At 48.2% G+C, this 21021-nt stretch overlaps 2 protein-coding genes across 6 annotated transcripts in view; both read left to right on the top strand.

Annotated features, from left to right (window-relative positions):
• The first annotated feature begins 702 nt into the window (after positions 1 to 702).
• Positions 703 to 10845, top strand: CDC6 (cell division cycle 6). Of its 4 annotated transcripts, none has more exons than XM_045520789.2 (12): positions 703 to 860; positions 1624 to 1814; positions 2590 to 2871; positions 2996 to 3195; positions 3446 to 3618; positions 4032 to 4138; positions 4888 to 5027; positions 5558 to 5658; positions 6823 to 6887; positions 9105 to 9307; positions 9743 to 9883; positions 10166 to 10845. In XM_045520789.2, the coding sequence occupies exons 2-12, from the start codon at positions 1637 to 1639 to the stop codon at positions 10253 to 10255; spliced, it is 1680 nt and encodes a 559-aa protein (XP_045376745.1). In that variant the 5' UTR covers positions 703 to 860; positions 1624 to 1636; the 3' UTR covers positions 10256 to 10845. The 4 variants fall into 4 exon arrangements, with proteins under 4 accessions (XP_045376745.1, XP_010958749.1, XP_045376746.1 ...); XM_010960447.3 differs by having other exon boundaries at positions 3443 to 3618; XM_074342862.1 differs by having other exon boundaries at positions 849 to 967; positions 3443 to 3618.
• A 4859-nt stretch (positions 10846 to 15704) lies between these two features.
• Positions 15705 to 21021, top strand: part of RARA (retinoic acid receptor alpha) — a 42494-nt gene continuing 37177 nt past the window's right edge. The window contains exon 1 of one of the 2 annotated variants that reach the window (XM_074342863.1): positions 15705 to 15843. The gene's annotated coding sequence lies outside the window, so the exon portion shown is untranslated. Of the gene's footprint in view, positions 15844 to 17887; positions 18042 to 21021 lie in introns of those variants that run through there. The other variant, XM_074342864.1, reaches the window with a different exon arrangement.

The raw sequence follows: 21021 nt of genomic DNA, 5'->3' as shown, positions 1-21021 counted from the left end.
CTCTCCACTCTCCACATTGCGTAGATTAATGGGATTAACGATAGGAAGGTGCACAGAATATCATATTCTCAGTGACAAAAGCAAAGGCCTGGCCCTCTTTCATCTTTGAAACAAATCAGGGAGATACTGCGATGAAACATAGTGTCTTTCTTTATGCAAGTGTACAACTTCACAAAAAAACACTGGCTGGGGAGTCAGGAAATTTGGGTCCTAAACCACCAAGATTTCCCTGACCTCTAACCCTCTGCACATTTGCTTTGCGCCTTGCAGGGGTGAGCATTAGAGATGCAAAGCATCTAACATCCTACCTGGCACCCGGAACCGCCTAAATAATGGTAGGTATTATGTAGTAGCTCTCTGAAACTCTAGCCCATTAGGATAACGAAAACGGGTGAGTACGGCAGTGAGAAGGGGCACGAAAGAAAGGCGTGGAAATACAGTCGCGAGCGGCGAAGACCACATCTCCCTCCAGGCTTTGCGGCGGGGCAGGCCCGCCTTACTCAGCGCCGCCCCGGCGCAACCGCGCGTCTTTCCGCGGAGGCCCCGGATGTAGACGCCCGTGTGGGCTCAGTGGGCGCGGCCTCACGATGGCGCTGAGACCTGGGGCTCTCTTATTGGTTGTGCGCCTTCCGGCTTGATTGGATGTGAAGGAGGGGGCGGTGGCCAAGGCGCGCGGCGCTCCGGCGACACCCAATCAGAAACGTGGCCGGGCTTTGGCGGGAGGCGGGAAAGCTGCGGCCGGGCAGATTTGGCGCGAGTGCGGCTGGGCTTTCCGGCTGCAGGTGTGGAGTGTGTCCGGGAGTTTGTGGTGGAGACTCCCTGAAGCTGTCTGCGGGAGACGGGAAAGATCTAGCACTGAGGTGACGCAGCCCTGTGAGGTGGAAAGGAGAGGGGGCCCGGGGCTCCGGGGTCAGCAGAGCTGGGCTAAGGGCTGTGGCGAGGGCCACGGATTCCGATGCAGCTCCAGGTGGAGTGAGAGGAGGACAGCTCAGATCGCGGGAGGGAGAGAGAGGAGGCCGGGGTAGGGAAGGGAGAGGTGCGTCCTCGGAGTCGCCTGGCAGCTGTGCTGAGTGCTGCGGGAGGGAGATGTGGCGGAGTGGGGCTGAGAGTCGGGTAGAGCGGGGACTGAGTGCAGAGTGAGGACTTGGGGAAGACGGTTAAAGTGGGAGGTTGCTGGGCTAAGCTGAGGATAATGATCTACCCCGTGCCTGGAGCCAGGGGATTAGAAATCCTACAGAAACCAATTATGATTAACTTCTTACTGCACCGCTCAAGTGCTTAAAAAATTGGGTCTGGAGACAGAATGCCTGGTCTTACATCCTGCTTTGCTGTGACGTTGGGCCTCTCTGCCTCTCAGTTTTCTTATCTATAAGTTAAAGATAATAATAGTACCAATCTCTAAGGTGGTTGTAAAACTTAAATGAGCTTAAATGCTCATGACAGCGGTGGACAAGGTGTTCGCTCTTGTTGCAAAGATTTGGATGAGACACAAAACTAAATGCTAAAATGTTGTCATAATATAATTTACTCATGAAATGGGTGTTGATCAACGGTATAATTTCTGTGTTACTTTTACTTCACTTTTACATATTGACTGGCTGTCCTGTTCTCTTTTGTGCCCAGCTGTGTTGCCATCATGCCTCAAACCCGATCCCAGTCACAGGCTACAATCAGTTTTCCAAAAAAGAAACTGTCTCGGACATTGGACAAACCTAAAAACTCGGGTAACAGCAAACTAGAACTGACAAATGTCCAGGCCATACCCTGTTCTCCTTGTGCAAAACTTCTGCCTCTCAGCCCCAGAAAACGTCTAGGTAAGCTATCCAATATTTAAATACAACTTTTTTGACTGTTAGCTCTTGACCTCTTTCTGCAATAAGATGCCTTTGAAACAGCTTTCTGAGTTTAGTTAAGACCACTCTATTCCCTTTGGTTATTTTCAGAATGGTCACTAAGTGCTTTCTGAACTTCAGAGTTAAGCTACTTATTGAAGTCCCTTTCTGAACTACTTAATAGATCTGATCTTCAATTCCTTGATAACCTTGTTTCTATTGGTGTTTTAAATGACCTTGCAGTTTAGTTATATAGTATTTTGAAACTTGCCTCGGTTGTTGTGAAGTTAAGAGAAACGTGACAGTTCTTATTTTATAACAGTGGTTGGTAATCCTTGTTTTAGATCATCTGTTTTTTATTAGGGGTGATTTGGCAATATCTGGAGACATTTTTAGTTATCATAACCGAGGGGGTGCTACTGACATAGTGGATTAAGGCCAGGGATGCTGCAATGCACAGGACAGTCCCCGACAATGAAGAGTTATTTGGCCCAAGATATCAATGGTGCCCAGGTTGAGAAACTGTTTTAGAGCAATCCTAGAATTTAATTCCACTAAAACCCACTTGGTTTCTACCAAATAGTAGTAAGACTCAGTAGTGCCATCTGGTGGCCAGTGTTTTCTTCTGGATGAGAGGCATTTTATTTTGGTGGTTCTGGCTGAGGTAGAAAGAAATTCACCTCTTTCTGGGGGGATGCAGGGACCTTCCCAAGTCCACTGCTAAGAATGACCACGTTTTGATTTTAATACATTTCAGGTGACGACAACCTGTGTAACACACCCCATTTACCTCCCTGTTCTCCACCAAAGCAAGGCAAGAAAGAGAATGGGCCCCCTCGCTCACATACCCCTAAGGGGCGTAGATTGGTATTTGACAATCAGCTGACAGTTAAGTCTCCCAACAAAAGAGAACAAGCCAGAGTTCACCCAAACAAAACACGTTCCTCAATTCGAAAATGTGAAGACATCACAACAAATTCTGAGCAGAGATGTTCGCTGGAGAAGGAATCTGCGTGTATGAGACTGTTCAAGCAAGAAGGTTCGTTCTTACGTGGCAGCTGTTCACGCAGCCTCGTAAACAAGGCTGGCGATTCCAAGTGAAACCCAGTGGGTCTTCTCGGTCACCTCTGTTGTGTCTAATTGTCCTTTCATGTCTGGCACAGGCACTTGCTACCAGCAAGCAAAGCAGGTCCTGACTACAGCTGTCCCGGATCAGCTGCCTGCCAGGGAAAAGGAGATGGATGTCATCCGGAATTTCCTGAGGGAGCACATCTGTGGGAAAAAAGCTGGAAGTCTTTATCTTTCTGGTGCTCCTGGAACTGGAAAAACTGCCTGCTTAAGCCGAATTCTGCAAGACCTCAAGGTACATTGAGAGCCTGAATTATGCTCTTGCTAAAATGACACTTGATTATTAAGGGTTAAGAAAGAGTAGAAGTGCTTAGGGGATTGAAGTTTCCCCCCCAGTAAGACACTTTTCATTTTCCCGTCTAAATCTTTCCCAGTGAAAGTGGAGCTTATTCTTTTGCATGCTGTTAACTCCTTAAAGACACCCCAGGTTCTATCAAATTTTTATCCAAGGCAAAGTAACTTGTATGTTTGCATTTTTCTAGAAGGAACTGAAAGGCTTTAAAACGATCATGCTGAATTGCATGTCCTTGAGGAGTGCCCAGGCTGTATTCCCAGCCATTGCCCAGGAGGTTTGTCAGGAAGAAGTATACAGGCCAGCTGGGAAGGACATGATGAGGAAACTGGAAAACCATATGACTGCAGAGAAGGGCCCCATGATGTAAGCATTGCTCTGCTGCATGTTGCTCTGTGAAAATCTGCAAGGTCTATTGCCCACAAACTCGCCTTCTTGCCTCTTGAATTTAATCCATTTGTTCATAAAAAGAACATTTCCTATATTTGCTTTAGGAGAGGTAGTTACATAAGCTTAAAGGGAAAGAAGAAAAGAAGGGGGAAAAAAACCTTCTAATTTTAAATTGGGAAAAAATGTTTTTAAATGGAATGCTTGAAAAACCTGTATGTTACTTTTTGGTGATGGCAGGGGTATCATCGTAACAGTGACTGGAGATAGGACATATTGGGATCTTCAAACTGGTCTCATCTATAGGAATGTGACCTAGAGTCAGCCCAGATCAAACAGTTTGGAGAGTTAAGAAGGTTAATGGGATACTAATTGTTTCTCTTTCTATGTAGTGTGTTGGTGTTGGACGAGATGGATCAGCTGGACAGTAAAGGGCAAGATGTACTGTACACACTGTTTGAATGGCCATGGCTAAGCAGTTCTCGATTGGTGCTGATTGGTTAGTACCCTGTTGTTAATGTTACTTGGTGGTCCTAAAGACCTCTTTTTTTTAATCTCTTCAGTTTATTTATCACCTATTATTTTATCTTAAACCAGCTTTCTGCTTATCAAAATAAGAAAGTTACTATAAAATAGTAACCTTAACCAAGGCAAATCAATTTTGTTAACTCTGAATAAAAATGATAATACTTGGGAGGGATAGATTAGGAGTTTGGGATTAATGATATTTGTTACTATATATAAAATAGATAAACAACAAGGACCTGCTGTACAGCACAGGGAACTATATTCAATTTCTGGTTATGAGCTATAGTGGAATAGAATCTGAAAATATATGTATGTGTATACATGTATAACTGATTCGCTTTGCTGTACATGTGAAACTAATATTGTAAATCAACTATACTTCAATAAAAAATAAGAATTAAAATTTTTTTTTCAAAAATAAAGATGTGACCAATGATTCAAAACAAAACAAAAAGACGTAATACTGCATTTCAGAGACAATTGGTTTTTAGAGTGTCTGATCCTGCTTCTCAGTGAACAATTCTAAACCTACCTTGAAAAGAGCATTGTATGAATATTGTGTACACCTCACCTAATGAGTATTGGGGGGGTGGGGGCAAGTGGAAAGCAAACTGGAATGCTGGGTTATAACTGGAAATTTTATTCAGCTTTCAGAGGATTTAGTTTTCCTTTTAGGATGTTTTGACCAGTGGTGATTAGTGTTATTTATCTCCTCCTCAGGTATTGCTAATACTCTGGATCTCACAGACAGAATTCTGCCAAGGCTTCAAGCTAGAGAAAAATGTAAGCCACAGCTGTTGAACTTCCCACCTTACACCAAAAATCAGATAGCCACTATCTTGCAGGATCGACTTAATCAGGTGAGTGCTAACTGTTGTACCAAGTTCTGTGTTCCTTGTATCACATGTGAAAGGGAAACCTAACAATAGGTCTAAAATATTTTGCTTTGATTGTTACTCCAAGGGAGTTCCTAGGAGCCATCCATAGTGAGAACATTTTCATATGAATTTCCACCCATTGTTCCATTTATTGGATGCCTCAGTGTTGGAATAAAAATAATAAGAGTTAGAGGAATCATCCACATGCTTCTCTAATGGCCTTTAAACACAGGGCCTGAAGAAGCACTTTCTCCTTTGTAAATGACCAAATAGATTCTATTTTAGTTTAGTTTTGCTAATTTAAGTTTCAGTTGCTTTTTTCCCCTTCGTGAACCTCTGCCGCATTCCTACAAAATACTTAAATGTATAAACTCTCCATTTACTTATAAGCAGAAAAGGCATCTCTTAGACCCTAAAGGTTGGTGCATCAAGTTTAGACTTAAGTGTGAAAATACTTATGCAGAGGGGGAATATTCTGGTTCAAACTATCGTCTTCTGTGTCATGTCCAAAGGCATCTAAAGATCAGGTTCTGGACAACGCTGCTATTCAGTTCTGTGCCCGCAAAGTCTCCGCTGTTTCAGGAGATGTTCGCAAAGCGCTAGATGTTTGCAGGTGAGTTATGGCACTGTTGGCTGCTTTTATTAAAAAAAGAAATGCTGCTAATTGTCTCATGTAACTCAAGTGAATGTGGCTTACGAGGCTCCATTCTGCCACTTTTTATGCTCAGAAAGGAGGACTTGTTTCTCAGTGGGGAGCTCTGCATTTCCACCGTGTTAATGTCTGAAACATTATCAGTCCATTACCTACAGAGGGAGAAACAAATGAGATGTTGCTGGCACTCCCTGTGGTGATTATAGATTGGTTAATTACATTTGTATTAAAAAAGACTCCAGTTTACTTTTCCATTAGCTGGTCTCAAGCAGGTTTATTTATGGACCTGAACCATCTTTGCCTTGAGACTTTTTTTTCCTTCCTTTGCTTTTGTGAGCACCCCTTCCTCCAGTTGGTGGTCCCCCACAGTTGTACTCCAGGTCTCTCTCTCCCTTCCCACCCCCCTGCCCCTCCTGCTGGGGGAGCCTCTGTGCTGACTGATGAAATTTCTTCCTTCCCAGTAGGGACACTGGGTCCATTAAAATGATACTTGCTGTGCTGGCCCGCTGGTCCAACCTCCCCCTACTGCCATGCAGAAGATCCAGGTCTGGCTTATGGCTTCCTGTGGGCAAAGTAGTTTGGAGAGAGCAGTGGGAGAGTAAGCTCTTCCTATTGCTAGATGGTGTGATCCTGGTTTTGAAAGTTTCCCCTAGTCAGCAAACTACTTGGGTAAAGACTGAGGCTCTGAGCAATAGTGATGTAGGCCGGTGTGGTTTAGCCTACACGTATCCTGTGTATATGTAACAGCGGACTCTCCTTTTAGGTCTGCTGTGGATGGGTGGTACTGGCTTTCTTTAGTCAATCACCCACACTACATATCTTCCCCCATCCATGACATTTTTTCTTGGTCCAAAATGTTATCATTGGCTCAATGTATGATCACTTTTTTGGCATCTATAAGAGGAAACCGTGTAGTGTTGCAGTTTCTCAGATTCCCTGGTCCATGAATTATTTCAAGGCAATTCAGTCTTCTTAAGCTGAGACATAATCCAGTTTTGTTTGAGGGCTTTAAAATTATAAAACATGTTGCTTTCTGTTAATGTGACTGTTTTGAGCTTGGTGGTTTGGTGGAGTGTTTGGTTTGGCTCAGCCTAAATTAATTTCAGAAATTTTTTTTTTATATAGGAGAGCTATTGAAATTGTAGAGTCAGATGTCAAAAGACAGACTATCCTCAAACCACTGTCTGAATGTAAGTAGTTTATCTCCTTTCTGTCTTCCTTTATAACTGGAGGCTTAACTTTCCTGAGGAAAGAGGTAGAAAGATGAAATGAGCATAGTTAAATCCACACTCACCCCCTCATGTGTGTGTGTATGTGTCTGTGTTTTGCATCAATTTCATCTACTTTATTTCAAGCCTGCCTGCCAGTGCTATAATCCATGCACTACTGGAAATGAGTTCTCCAGGGTGTTACGTGAATGGTTGGGACAGAGTAGTTTTCTTTCCAAGCTCTAAGAATGAAAGCTAGACAGTAAGTTTGCATCAACTTCTCTCTGGGTACTTACATTGAGTTCACCTTAGGTCTCAGAATAGGTGAAAGCAAAGCCTGGTAAATAAGGGTCACACAGGGAAAGAACTGAGTTTCACTTGGAATATTGCAAGCCTTTCAACAAGTGGAAGAGGGTGGAGTTTCAAAGATGGTATTGCAACAGTAAACTACAGGCTATCACAAAAATGACAGAATTAATTTTCTTTTCCCTCAACCTTGTTCTCTTAGCTACAGCAGATGTCAAATGGCCATGAACTACATATCTTGTGTTTAACATCCCCTGTTAATCTTTAGAAACAGGACAGTCTGATTTGATTGTTTCTTCCTTCCCTCCTGCACTGGTTAAGAGTTACTAAAATTGTTTCTAGCACTATAAATATAGTTCCACAGAAAACACTTTTTTCATCAACTTGTTGAAAGAAAATTAATAGAAGTATTTCAGAAGGAGCCAAACTTAGTGGTTAAGTTGATGGTGGGTAATATTTGCCAGTGCACAGTCTAGATACTGGCTTCTCTTCAGCTTTTCACAGGATTCCCTTTTTCCCTACCAATAACACTTAGGCTTGTCAGTGGCCCCTGTGAGCGCCTCTGGCACACATAACTAAAAGAGGTAGTGAATTCCTGTCTTATGATGTCTGGTAGGTGTGGTTAGCTTTTAATGGTTCTAGAAAGCTATAGGGAGACTGACTTCAACCAGATGTAAGAAGACATTTTTCAATAAACAGCACTAATTGGACTTTGACACAGAGTGGGCTCCCCATTTAATGATACTCAAAAGTTGGACAGGCGACCACTTGCTGGGATTATTTTAGAAGGGGCTCAGCCATTGGGTAGGGAGCAAGAAAAGACCTAAATTCCTTTCAACTTTAAGGTTCTGCTTCTTGGTCGCGGATCTCCAGTTTCTCCTCTACAATGAGTCGTCGGCAGTGTCCCGTTTGTGGCAGTGACATCGAAGCAAATTTTTGTGGGACAGCCGACTTGGTCTCAGGAAGTAACTTTAGGCAAAGGTTGTTACAGAGCAAATCCCTCCTCTGTCTTGCAATTCCAGCATTTCCACACAATGAGGCCGTAGTCCTCTACACCTTGTTGGCAGCCTCCCAACCTCCAGCCTCTGAGATGGTGCTATCTGCTAAGATATCCAATGCCATTTTCTCAAGTGTTGCTCTACTGTAGATCAGCCCAGGAAAGTGAACCAAACCTCAGAGGTCATTTGGGGAGGCTATCCAGAGGACATATGTATGATTGTCCACATTTTGCCACTCAGTTGATTCAAAATATTAGGTAATTTTTCCAGCCTTATAAAATTACCAGGCCCCAGGGTGGAGTATAGCTCAGTGGTAGAGCGTGTGCTTAGCATGCACAAGGTCGTGGGTTCAATCCTCAGTACCTCCATTAAATAATAAATAAATATAAACCTAATTGCCTCCCCCCTAAATAAATAAATGTAAATAATAAAACCTAATTGCCTACCCCCTAAAAAAGTAAATAAAAACTTAAAAACAAAAAGTTAAAAAATAAAATTACCAGGTGCAATCATCTTTGCTTCAAGATTCTGTTATCCCTCTTGGCCTTTGAGATATCAGGAACTTCCAAGGCAGAGTCCATTAGTTCTCCATCTGGTCCTTATTCTTTCATGAGGTAGATTTTGTCTCTCTGACACTAAGTTGCATTCTACAGGATAAAGCAGCTCACCATTCTGCCCAGAAAAAGAATAACCCTACTTTCCAATTCATCTCACATTTTGACATCTTTCTGAGGATCACGCTGTCTCTCATCCTTTGGCTTCTAGTTACAGAATTGGAACCTCTGCCACCCCATGACTGCTCTTGAATTTCTTTCAACTGAAGCTTAGTATCATCTGTCTCAATACCCACAATATTAAAAAAAATCTAATTAAGCTTGATTTATTTGCTTTATAGGTAAATCACCCTCTGAGTCACTGGTTCCCAAGCGGGTTGGTGTTATTCACATATCACAAGTCATTTCAGAAGTTGATGGAAACAGAATGACTTTGAGCCAAGATGGAGCACACGATTCCTTCCCTCTTCAGCAGAAGATCTTGGTCTGCTCTTTGCTGCTCCTGACCAGGCAGTTGAAAATCAAAGAGGTCACTCTGGGGAAGGTTAGTTGGGAATCTCAGCAGATGGAGCTAGGGTGGAGATGACAATCTGCTTTGCTGAGCAGATGTTTTCCAAAAGGCCTGTCTTGCTCCAGCTGATATGAATTAAAAATGGATCTTAACAGTAAGAGTAAGTACTGGTATCACATAAAAGGCAGCTGACTTTATTTCCCTTGGGTTGTGGTTGAGAATTTACCATTAATCTCCCCTTCACTTCTGCCTCTCCCTGTGAAATTTATAAAGCCCCTTTCCTGCATTACAGGATAGGTTTTTGGCATTGTCTCCATAATGCCTTTTCAAGGATTTTATTGAAAAGAAGGAGAATTAGGGTATTCCGATAACTGTTTTGCAAACCCAGACTCACATTTCTTAAAGGATCACAAGGTTACAAGAAATATGACTTACAAGCAACATTTGTTCTCCCTTGTTTCCTCCCAGTTATTTGAAGCCTATAGTAACGTCTGTCGCAAACAGCAGGTGGCAGCTGTGGACCAGTCAGAGTGTTTGTCACTTTCAGGGCTCCTGGAGGCCAGGGGCATTTTCGGATTAAAGAAAAACAAGGATACCCGCTTCACAAAGGTATAGTGAACTGCTTATTTGTGACATTGCTTTTAATCGTCCTGCTTTGGAGAGCTTACCTTTCGCTAAAGATTTTTAATGGACTGCAATTAGATAAATAATTTTTTTGTTAAGGTGTGTGAAGACAGGGCTGTAGTATGAATGAGATTTTTTTTCAGGCCATTGGAAAAGCAGTGTTTAACTTGCTTGCCTCTTGTGAGACAAGTTTAACATGGTAGAAGCTTGCATAGTAAAAACTTTGTGAGTTCTCCACTGTGAAAATTCCTTTTCTCTTCTTTCCAGGTGTCTTTGAAGATTGAAGAGAAGGAAATAGAGCATGCTCTGAAAGACAGAGCTTTAGTTGGAAATATCTTAGCTACTGGATTGCCTTAAATTCTTCTTTTATACCAATACCCACCTGAAAGTATCCAGCCAGCATTTGAGAGAGCGATGAAGTCTTCATTTTAGTACTTTATACACTCACGTCTGAAAACAAACATGACCTTTTTTACCTAAAGCTGATAAAAATTTAATCTATGGGTTCATGAATACTAGCACAGAATAATATCTTTGGGTCTTATTATGTTCATGCGTAAAAAACTATGAAGTAGACCCTTTTAATTACATTTGCTACCTCTGTCACTAGTGTGTCGCTAACCAGGAGGCTTGCAAGTATACAGATTTATGTTGTGGAAAATGCACATATTTACTTCTTAGTTTCCTCAGACATTAGTGTATTTTAAAGAACTTTGGGACTAGACGAAGAAGAATGAAAAAGGATGACACAGGAAAATAAGTCCACGTGGAGATTTGGAGGACACTTTGATCAAAGAATGTATTTCTTTTTGGAGTGTTCCCATTGCAAATACCTCCACGTTGTGACATTTTAAAGACTTACTGAGCTTCTTGGGCACTCCCAAGGTTGTGGGGGTGCTCAGGAGAATGTGACTTTACAGATTGTGAATATATTTATTTTCAAGCTGCGTTCTTTGTCTCTTTAAGCAAACACATTGCAAGAGAGCTCAAACTTGCAGAAAGCAATGTGACAGTTCCTCCCCCAGACTATCCCACAGCCCTAGCTGCCCTCAGACGAAGCCATTTCTTTCCAAACACCTTAGCTTGGGGTAGTGTTTTTGTCTAAACCTTCTATTTTCCCAGTCTTATTAGATAAATTGATCCATATGGTTACTCAAGTCTCACCTTTTCTGGGTTTGGCTTCCAGTGGCATTAAATAGCAATTTGTGGCGGGGACGCCAGAGGGCACCCTTATAACACTGACTACCTGGAAAGTGCAGGCGTTGGGCTGGGGTAGTTTGGAGGGAAGGGGAAAAAAAAAACTTCAGTTTGATTCTTTTGGGAGATTGTTGTACTTTTATAACTCGAGCAAATTCTTGGCATGCAAACTATGTGTGATATGCATGGTCTGAGAGCCAGTGTCTGAGACTGCTGCTCCCTGGGCTCTTCCGTCTGCCCCTGCCTTTCTGACATGGCCTGAGTTTGGGAACTTGATATGTGTACAAATGATCTGTTGGCCACTGTTTCATTCATGCTGCCCACTGTATCCTTGCAATGTGATCTGAGCTACAGCAGGTGGTACGGGATGGGAGAAAGACACACGGAGAGAGCCCTCTGAAATGAACACTACCCACTGGTGTGTGTGCAGCAGAGCGGAGTCTGTAGACAGGAGTCTGAATGACTCACCCTCACACTCCTTTATTAGTGCATTCATTCCCTCTGAGAGCAATTTGCGAGTGGAGAACACAGTCCTATACCTCGAAGCTCGGAGAGCGTCCGGGGCTATAAGGGTTAATAAGCATAATTGCAGAGATTGTCCGAAGGCTGATGGAAAGCAGAGACTGAACGGGATTGAGAACAGATGCGAGGCTTGATTTAAATTACATTTTATTGGATGCTGCAGCCTTAAGAGACGTGACTGCTTTACAGTTTGTTTCCACACTGTGGGCAGCTGCTGTCTGTTCGGTGTCCACAGTAGGATCCTGCCCAGAAAGGAGTGGCCTCCCCACCTCGTTGTGTTTGAGGCTTGGCGCCTTCCTCTAAACTGCAGGGCTGGAGTCAGGAACATGGCTTGACTCGCAGTGGGGCTGCTATGTATCCTCCACGGCTCTGGGCCAAGATCGCATTTGCAGAGTCAAAGGGGCCAAATTTCTTCCCCCTCTACCTCCTTTCTCTCCCTTTCCCCTGGTATTTGGAAATCGGGTTTTCTGTGTACTTTGTTAGTTTCCTTTCCTTCGGTTCTCCCCCCACTGTCAATTTCTAGGTCATCGCTGCTCTTAAGACTTCAGCAATTGGAACAGGGTTGGTTCTGTCAATGATGCGTGAAGCAGACTTAGAGTCCCTGCTTGGCTTCCGCTGCCCTTGTGGGAGCAAAAGCTGATGTATGTTTGTCAGTGAAGTCTTAAGTGTAATTCAGACAGCCAGGGAGCAGACTGAGAAGAGGAAGAAAGTCCTTTTCTCGCTGAAGCTGTGAGCTCTGGGAAGGTGGTGGGATTTCTAGGGGGCTGGGCTGGGCTTGTGGTTACTAGTTTTTGCCAGGAGCCTAGACTGTTTCACACGGAGTAGTGGCAGAGATGCTGACCTACATTCTTCCTCTTGAAGATGGTGGGGTGTGTGTCTGCATCCTGGCTTATTTATTTTTCTTCACAGAAGCAAATTAAGCATCCATAGTGTTGGTAGGTATTGCCATGGAAAGCACAGAGACAATAAAATTGGTGTGAGTTGCAACCCCAGAGTTGCCACTGACATTTCTGGCTCAATGAAGACCTGCCTGTGGCTGGGTAACTGGCGAGAGAGTGTGAGGTCCCCGCGCCCAGAGATCCAGAAAGCCGCCAGAGCTCTCTCTCCCCTCTCACTGCTCCTTGCCTCTATTAAATGCTCTTTTAAGAAATACCAGTAAGAACTGGGAATTAGGAATGAGATATGACTTGGGGCTTCTTAAAAATATCTGTGGAGACGTGTTACCTTGACTACTGTGGGAGACCAAAAGAGAGAGCCAAAATGGAAATATTATTTACCTTGGTATCTGTGCCTTGGACCTGGGAGGTATTCAATAAACAATTGTTGGACGAACAGATAGGTGTGACAAGGTGAGATGCCGCCTCTCCCTCCATCTTGCAGACAGTTCTAATCTGGAGGTAGCATGCTGGTGCTTTTGCACTGAGGTGGAGCAGGCCACTGTAAAAGGTGCTCTCAAAAAAAATAAATAAGTGGGGCACTCCATTTTACAACCTGTGTCAGCACAGCATTTATTGGCCTCACCTATGTTCCAATGGCTCCCTCTGATATCCTGGTATTTTGCTTGAGGCAACTTCCATGTTGCTCCCAGGAAGCCTTGGCTTTGGGAAGACCGTCCTACCTACAGGCTGGGAAGAGAGGTGCCTGTCTGGAAGCTGTGCCTCTAGTTGGCAAAGGGCTAGTGACGAACCCACCTTTGATGCCCCACTTTTTAACTTTTGGGGAAAGATGTGATTTCAGGTTCCACCCCTATCATGTGCTCTCGATGACGCTGTCTTCTCAGAAGAAGTGGTTCTGTAGGGGGAGAAGGCATGCCCTCTGGCCTCCCTTGATTTTCAACCCCAGCTCCAAGGCACTGGTGGTAGAAGCTAATTGGGTGCAAGGGGCCTGGGTAAAGGCTGTCTGAAGACTGGCGAAAGGAGAGAGCCAGCTCCTTTTTAAGAAAGCTCTAATTGAGTTCTGAATCAGCTTGGCTGCCTTTGATCCCGCCTCTGTTTCCCACACTGCCTGAAAGCGCTGGATCAGCACTTTATAACAAGGGTGCGCCTGCTCCGCCCCCCCCCCCCTCCTGACGCTCTCTGCTGCCGCCATCCACTGCTTGTCTCCTTCAGTTAAGATAATGAAGATGCTGAGAGATAAAATGTGTATTTAATAAGGGTGGGGGTAGGGAGGTGGAAAGGGGCAGCCAGGGCCTTCCCTAGTTTGGGGCCCAGCCAAAACTCAAGCTGAAAGCAAAGCTCGAGTAAGACTTGGCCCCAGGGTGTGGGGGTTTCTGGGCCTAGATCCAGCTGACTTCACTGCCTGCTGTTTGCCCTAAATTCCCCCACCTCCACCCTCTCACCCCCACACTTCTTTCTTTCCTCTCTTCTCTCTCCCAATAGGAAAAAGGAGCCTTGCTTCAACCGTATTTTCAGCTGGTAATTTGGCCTTTGGTGCGGTGCCCCCCACCCCAGAGTCAGCTGCAAGGTCGGGCTAGGGCAGCCCCTCCAGCCTGGGCCTGGAGAAGCTGTGGGTTCACAGCAGGGGGTGAAAAAAAGCTGGAGTTAATGAAGACCAGCTGCTAGTCTGGGTTCTGCCCACAGTTCGCTGCCTTTGGTGGTGGTTAGAGGTACGAGGGTGCGTGACCTCCATCCCTGGGCACAGGGATATCCTGTGGCAGCTGAGGCTTGCGCTGCTCTCTGAGCCTGGCTTTATCCTGAGGTTGTAAGACAGGAGTCTGTTTCCCTCTTCCCCTGATCCTCCCCTCCCCAAATGACACTCAGCCCTTACTGAGCTTTATAACTGTAGTGGTGGCCCAGCTGAGATCTGAAGATCTCCAAGCTCTTCTGTAAACACTCATTAACTGCCTGGGAAGAACCAGAACCGAGAGCCCTGTTTAACAGCTGGGAGAGAACTGAGGCACATTAGGGTGAAAGGCTTGACCTGAACTCACCCCATGGACTCCACCGTGGGGCCCTCCAACCTTGCCATCCAGCTCCTTTCCCCAGTTCCTTCCAGACAGAGACAGAGGTGGAGGAGGCCATGCTGCTGCCCTCTCCCCTTCTAGGAAGAGGCCATCCCTCTCCCTTCCCTTGATTCTGTCCCTGACTTCCCCTGGCCCTTCACCCCATGACATTTTCCCTGCTCTGCTGCTGGAGATATGTGCAACCCTCCTTGCAAAATGTTCTCAGCCCAGCCCTCTGCAGCCTTCCCATCCACCCTTCCCTGGCCCACCTGGCCCACCAACCCTGAGCTCTCCCTTTTGGGCTACTGAGAAGGCAGGCTTTACTAAACTGGGTCTGCAATACTGAAGTTGATCTAATTGTGCTAAGAGGTCCCCTGCCCCCTATATTTATCCTAAATGGTGCCTGGAAAAATACTCTTTCTATGACTTGTTCATTCAAGTTTCAGGATCCTCTTAAAGGCTGGGTCAGGGTGCTAGTTGACCCCGAGGTTCTGCATCCCCTTCTTTCACTGACAATTGTCTTTTCTCCTAATGGATGAAGCCCAACTTCCCCCAGCCCCACCCGCTTATCCTCTCACCTGTCTATCTGCACACCTCAACACACTCCCAGATACACATGCCTCGGTCTGAGGGTATAACTACCAGTTTCCAACTGCTATCCAAGTCGTACTGCCCTTTTTACTTGCTGGAAATCAGGTGGGTTTTTCCCCCCCTATCCTCCTGACTGGCCTTCTAGGCATTTAGGAATAGTGGGGAGTGACGGGGGAGACTGTGCTTTATCTATGAGGGAGAGGGTACAAGTGAGCTCCTGTCCAAAATGAATGCCCTCTTCCCAAATTCTCAATAGCTAGGCTGCTCAGGAGCGGTAGGGAAAGTGACCTTCACCCCACCTTCAGTACTAAAGCCCAAATCCATCTGTTTCCGGCAGGCAGAAGAAATATCTTTTTTCTCCTGTCCCATAATATCCTCAGCTAAAATCATCCATGTGCTGTGGATTTGAGACTGGGGACTGTTGATGTCCCCAGCCCATGACTCAGACCCCGTCTCTCTTCCAGTGAGTTCTTTCTGCCGCATCCGTTTAGCTCTGCACCCGCTGACCCCGGGGCTGGTGGAAGAGGGCGGGGAGAGCCTCCTGTTGGGAGAGTGGGCTTTAGGACCCAACGGGAACCCGTGCCTCTTGCAGCAGCCTAACCCAGAAGCAGGGGGGAATCCTGAATCGAGCTGAGAGGGTTTCCCCGGTTCTCCTGGGAACCCCGTCGCCCCCCGCCAGCACGCACCTGAGCAGGTAGGACCACGCACACCCCTTCCCAATCCTCCCTCTGCCGGCCTTCCGCCTGGCCTCTCCGCTTCCGATCTGGTCGTTTCCCTCTCGGCAGTCCAGGCTTTCCCCATCCCTCCTCCCCCACAGCTCGCTGTAGTCCTGGGAGGTGGGAGCCTGGGAACGGTGGGGTGTCTGAAAGCTCAGAGCCCCTGCACCCTCCGGCGCCCTGGCTGCACTTCCCCAGAGGCATTCCCGTTCTCCAGCTAAGGATGGAAACTGGGGGAAGGTCTGCCCAGGCCCCAGCCCCTGCACCCTCCTTTGCAGTATTGCCCAATACCCCTTCCCCCACCTCACCTCAAGGGGAGAATCGGCAGCGCTGGGGTAACTGGGGGGCGGGGAGCGGAGCCGGAGAGGGATCCGACACTCCCTGGGGGCTTCCTCTCTGGCTTCCTCTCTGCACCCCCAGCCTTAAGAGCTCAGGACTTTGCCCCTCACTCCTTACTCACCTTGTAGAACCAGTGTCCCCTTCCAGGCTCATTGCACACTTGAGTGGCCAAAGGCTTTGCTGGAGGGTAGTGGCGGTCGTGTTTTTTGGTGACTTTTTCCTCTGGGGAAAGTTCTTTTAGGTTAGAGTCCCTGGCAACACTTAACATCTATTGAAAAGAGCCCTCTGGCCCACTGTGTGTGTGTGTGTGTGTGTGTGTGTGTGTGTGTGTGTGTGTGTGTGTATGTAGACCCTATAGTTGTAAGATCTATAAGCTTAGGATAGAGGCTTGCACTGAAGGGGAGAGATTCCAGAGTATGGCCCAGGCCAGAAGAGACAGCCCAGATGGCTGGGGAAGGGGGTGTGGACCAGATCAGGGAGGCTGCCCAGCCATGCCAGCTCCCTGGGCTCCTTGGCTTTCAGAGCCTTGGACTCCTGGTGTTACCCAGAAGCTCCTGCCCTCCTGCAGGAGCTCGGGGAGGGGGTTGGATGGTACCTACTGTTTACAGTGACTTTTTCGTCCCTCTCTTGGGGGGCTGACAGGCCTTGTTCTCTGAAGATCTAGGGCATCTCATTCTGGTCTGGTGGGTTTGCAGGAAGGGTGAATGACTTGTCTGGGTAGACATGTGCATAAGTGTATGTGTGGCCTTTGCCTCTGGGTGTAGGAGATCAGGAAGGGGAGCGATGGAGGAGATGGGTCACACTTTAGGGAACCCCTCTAGCTCTCTGTGTGGTAGGAGGCACATATCCATCTGGTAACTCTGTCTGGGTACAGGGTGTGCTCTGTATTCCTCCATGACAACCCCAGATCCCCTGAGGGTTTTGGAGGAAGGGGTGGATAATGGAGTGACTTCGGACTTAGTTTTGCTCTTGATGCCGGAAGGAAAGTAAATTCTGAGTGTAAGCCGTGGACTGAAAATCAGAGGCCTGAATTTGAGACTCAGCTGGGTCATTTAACTATGTGCATTTATACAGGTCTCTAAGCTTCCAGTTTCTTCATTTATAAAAACGGCTATTGGTATTAACAAGCCCCGCTTGCCTGATAGGGATATGGCCATAAAGACCCCATAAGACAATGTATCCTAAAGCTGATGCAAATGGTAGTAACGGCGGGGGTGGGGGAGGGTTCTGGGATGGGATTCTCTTTCTAATCTAGGTCATCTCTCTGCCTTGTTTCCTTCCCCCATCCTTGCCCATCGGGGTATGGAGGAGCCAGGCGAGGCTTTCACCCCAGGGGCTGCACAATTCCCCTAATGCAGGCTGTACCTGCTGCTAGAGAGCTGGCCACCAGGCTTTTCTTCCTTTGGGGCTCCCCACTTTCTCCCCTGAGCCCTGTCTCCACCTTCCTTCTGCCATTCGTGCTCAGCGTCCTTGTCCCTGTCTCTCCCCTGCCCAGTGGCCTCCTTGTCCGGCTCACTGGGCAGGAGCCCTAATCGGATTTGACAGCTGAGATATGTGTGGCGGCTGAGAGCAGGCGGGAGGGAAGCCAGTGGGAGGATGGTATGAGGGCTGCCCCTGGCACTGCCCAGGCCTCCCAGGCACCACCGTGGGCCTGCTGACTCCCGGCTTGGCTTGGCCCCAGGGAAGGGGTGCCAGAGGAAGCTCAGGAACGAACAGGCTGGGGTCCGGAGAGAAGGGCAGCGGGGAACACACCTAGGACCCCAGGACCTCTTTGGACTTTAGTGCCCTTAACATCAGCGTTTCGGATTCTGACCGGGGCGGGCGGAGAAGACAGCAGGTGAGAGCCAGGCTGGCCTGGTCCCCTCCTCCCCTCCCCATCCCCACAGCTCCACTTTCTTCTCTCTTCTTGTTATAGAAAAGTGTTCACTTTCCCTATCCAGCCCCTCTGGCCAGTTCCTCCTTAAGGGTCACATCTGGGAGCTGCTGGGGGGCCCTGTGTGTCTGCTTCACTCCGGGCTGTTTCCTCCCCTCCAAGGTATTTCTCTCGCTCACTCTCTGGGCTGGGCGCCAGGACTCCTGGGTTTCCCGCCTGCCTCCTGGTGCAGGGCTGCCCTGCAGGCCTCCAGAGAGTGGCTAAGCTGGTTTCCTTCCTCCTGTGCTCGGGGAGGGCCTTCTCCCAGGGCTGGGAGGTGTCAAGAATCCAAGGTGGGATGGGGTGGGGGTGCAGTTGCCCATGGCACCACAGTACCCTGGCTCCTCCCTCCCAGCCTCTGACTCAGCTTGGGGGCAGCATATGCCCAGCCTGGCAGGCATGGCTGGTTCTTGCCTGTAGGCCTCCATCTTTACATGTGGGAGCCAAGGTCTTCTCTCCTTTTTAGCTTTTTTTTTTTTCCCATGGAATCTGGGGGTGGCTGTCGAAACCCCAATGTCTGCACCCATACATTTTGGGGAGCAGGGGATTAGCATAATTGAGGCTGGGGCACTTTTGTCTTCCTTCCAGCTGGGCCTGGGATGAAGAAAACCAGCACAAACTTCCCCACGCCAATTCCCTCTGCCCTCAAAAGACCAGTCAGTGGAGCCAGGCCCTGCCCTCTCGGTGCCCACAATGTGGTTGGCACTGATTTGTCAGAAATTGGGAAGGTTTCCCTCTAGACCGCCTGCCTCCTCTCTCTCCTCCTCCCGCAGGGCAAGGACAGCTCTCTGATTGTAGGCACTTATGGGCAGGCCTCCCCCTAGGGAAGGGGTGTGTGATGCCCCCGAGATGGCCAAGTTGGCACTCAGCCCCAGGCTGGAGTGCTGGACATGGTTTGGAGCTGGGAGTTTGTAGGGGAGAGCAGGACTTGGGCCTCCCTGCCCCCCTCATTTCCTGCTCTTTGGGCAGCTGTGGGCGAGAAAGGCTGCAGGGACTATTTTTAGTTGGTCTGTCCCCTGGCAGGAGGGACGTGCAGAAAAGCACGGGGCAGGCAGAGGGGCTGGCCAAGGTGAGGGTAAGCAGGCAGGCGGAGGAGTGAGGGAGGGCCAGAGGGGCATCAGTGAGAGCAAGGAGGCGTGGTGGGCAGGGGTAGGACCTTTCGGAGAGGCCGGGACCCAGGTAGATGGGCTGGGCTGGATGGAGGCGTCCAGGGGACCCCTGGCTCTCTCCGTCCAACTAGACTCAGAACAAGAAGACGCTTTAGAGGCACCTGGACCATCCCTCCCTCTTACAGAGGGGGAAACAAGGGATGGGACTTGCCCTAGGATGCTCAGCCAGCCTTGTGTGCAATGGAACCCCAACCCAGGCCCCTTGCACCGTTTTTCTCTTGTCACGGTCCCTCCCCACACCTGGTTGTGCTCCCTCCCCTCCTGCAGCAAGGACCTAGGCCAGGCGCCTGGTCTGTTTCCCTCTTGGCTTGTTTGCTCAGGGTCTCCGGTAAACCCCAGACTGGTTTGTTTATAAGTCTCCACCATGTGGAGAGAGTCTGTGTCCAGGCTGGAAGGAGGTCAGGGCTGGGGTTTGTTTAGGTGGCCTGTGGCCACTGGTGTGAATCAAGGTGCTGGGCAGTTTCCAATAGTCCCACAGGCTGGCGAGCCGGGGGCTTGGAGACACCTTAGGGAAGGGGCATCTGATCTAACTTCATTTTAGAGACCCAGAGAGGGCCAGGGATGTGCCCACAGTCCCAGGATGAGTTAGGGACAGACCAAGGTCTAGGATGCAGGTTTCCAGACTCTCCAGAGCCCATTGTGAGCCCCCATCTTGCCATGCCTGGGTCATAGTGGTTGTTTGCCAATCCTGCCAGCAAAGGAAAGGGGGTAGGGCTGATGGCAGGAAGATTACCATTGGCCTCTAATCACAGTCAGAAGTGAGCCAGGCCTGGAGACAGGACAGCTGGTTGAGGTTGAGGCTGGGAAAGTTTAGTGGAGAAATGTGGTCCCTCCGAAATTCAGTCTCCTGCCTCAGCCTCATCCCCAGGGTCACAGGTTGCACAGCTGCAGGGGTGCCATTCCATAGACCACGGTGTGAATGGCGCCCCCTGGAGTTGTTCAGGGCCCTGCTTGTGTAGCCTGTGTAGTGTCTGTCCCCCACCCTCTTGGAATCAGCTTCAGATCCAGCTGGAAGGAGGTGTCCCAGACGGGCTTTCATCCAACACCCACTCCCCACCCTGCCCCCTGCCACTCAGCGTCTCTGATTCCACCTCCTCCCCACGAAGCCGGTCTCACTGGGCCACAAACTGTGGCGCAGGGGCCCCTCCCCCCTCCGCTCAGTTTCTACGTCTCTAGGGGGCTGATTTATCATCCACTCCCCCCATCAGGCCTGCTGCAGAGTATGAGAAATCAATAGTGCAAATGGATTGAGGTTGTTCAGCCTGTCGGCTTCCCTTGGGCCCCATCAACTCTCCTAGGACTTGGGGAGTTACTCAGTCCCCTTCTGGCTCAACAGACGCAGAGATATACACAGCTAGTGGTTGCAGTCTGGACACTGAGCACAGGAATTATTCTTTCTGTCTGTCTCTGTCTTCCCTCTCATGCTTTCTCTCTCTCTCTCATATACTGGGCTGGTCTTAGCATGACAAATACCCTTGAACATTTATTTTCTAGCTTGGGTGGAGTGGAGGTGGAGGGGCTTAAAGGGCAGTCTGCTGCCAGCCAGAGGTGGGAGGGGAGCAGGTGGGTGAGGGAGGCTGTGCCCAGGGAGGAGGACTAGCTGGGGAAGGGATTGGGTGACAGCCCTTCCCCATAAGCCCCTGGTAATTCAATCCCAGCACCCCACCCTCCCGATTCCCCTCCTGCCCAACAACTTCAGCGGCTGTTGGCAGAAGCAGGGCTGGCAGAAGTGTGTA

This window comes from Camelus bactrianus, chromosome 16 (genome assembly GCF_048773025.1).
Source record: "Camelus bactrianus isolate YW-2024 breed Bactrian camel chromosome 16, ASM4877302v1, whole genome shotgun sequence".
In the NCBI taxonomy this organism is placed as follows: domain Eukaryota; kingdom Metazoa; phylum Chordata; class Mammalia; order Artiodactyla; family Camelidae; genus Camelus; species Camelus bactrianus.
Note: the sequence above shows the minus strand (reverse complement) of the source record. Positions and strands in the feature narration are given on the sequence as shown.

Coding starts and splice junctions, on each gene's coding strand:
- CDC6 (XM_010960447.3), top strand. CDS start 1,637: ATGCCTCAAACCCGATCCCAGTCACAGGCTACAATCAGTTTTCCAAAA. Junction 2,872..2,995: donor GAGACTGTTCAAGCAAGAAG/GTTCGTTCTTAC, acceptor TGTCTGGCACAG/GCACTTGCTACCAGCAAGCA. Junction 5,028..5,557: donor TGCAGGATCGACTTAATCAG/GTGAGTGCTAAC, acceptor TCATGTCCAAAG/GCATCTAAAGATCAGGTTCT.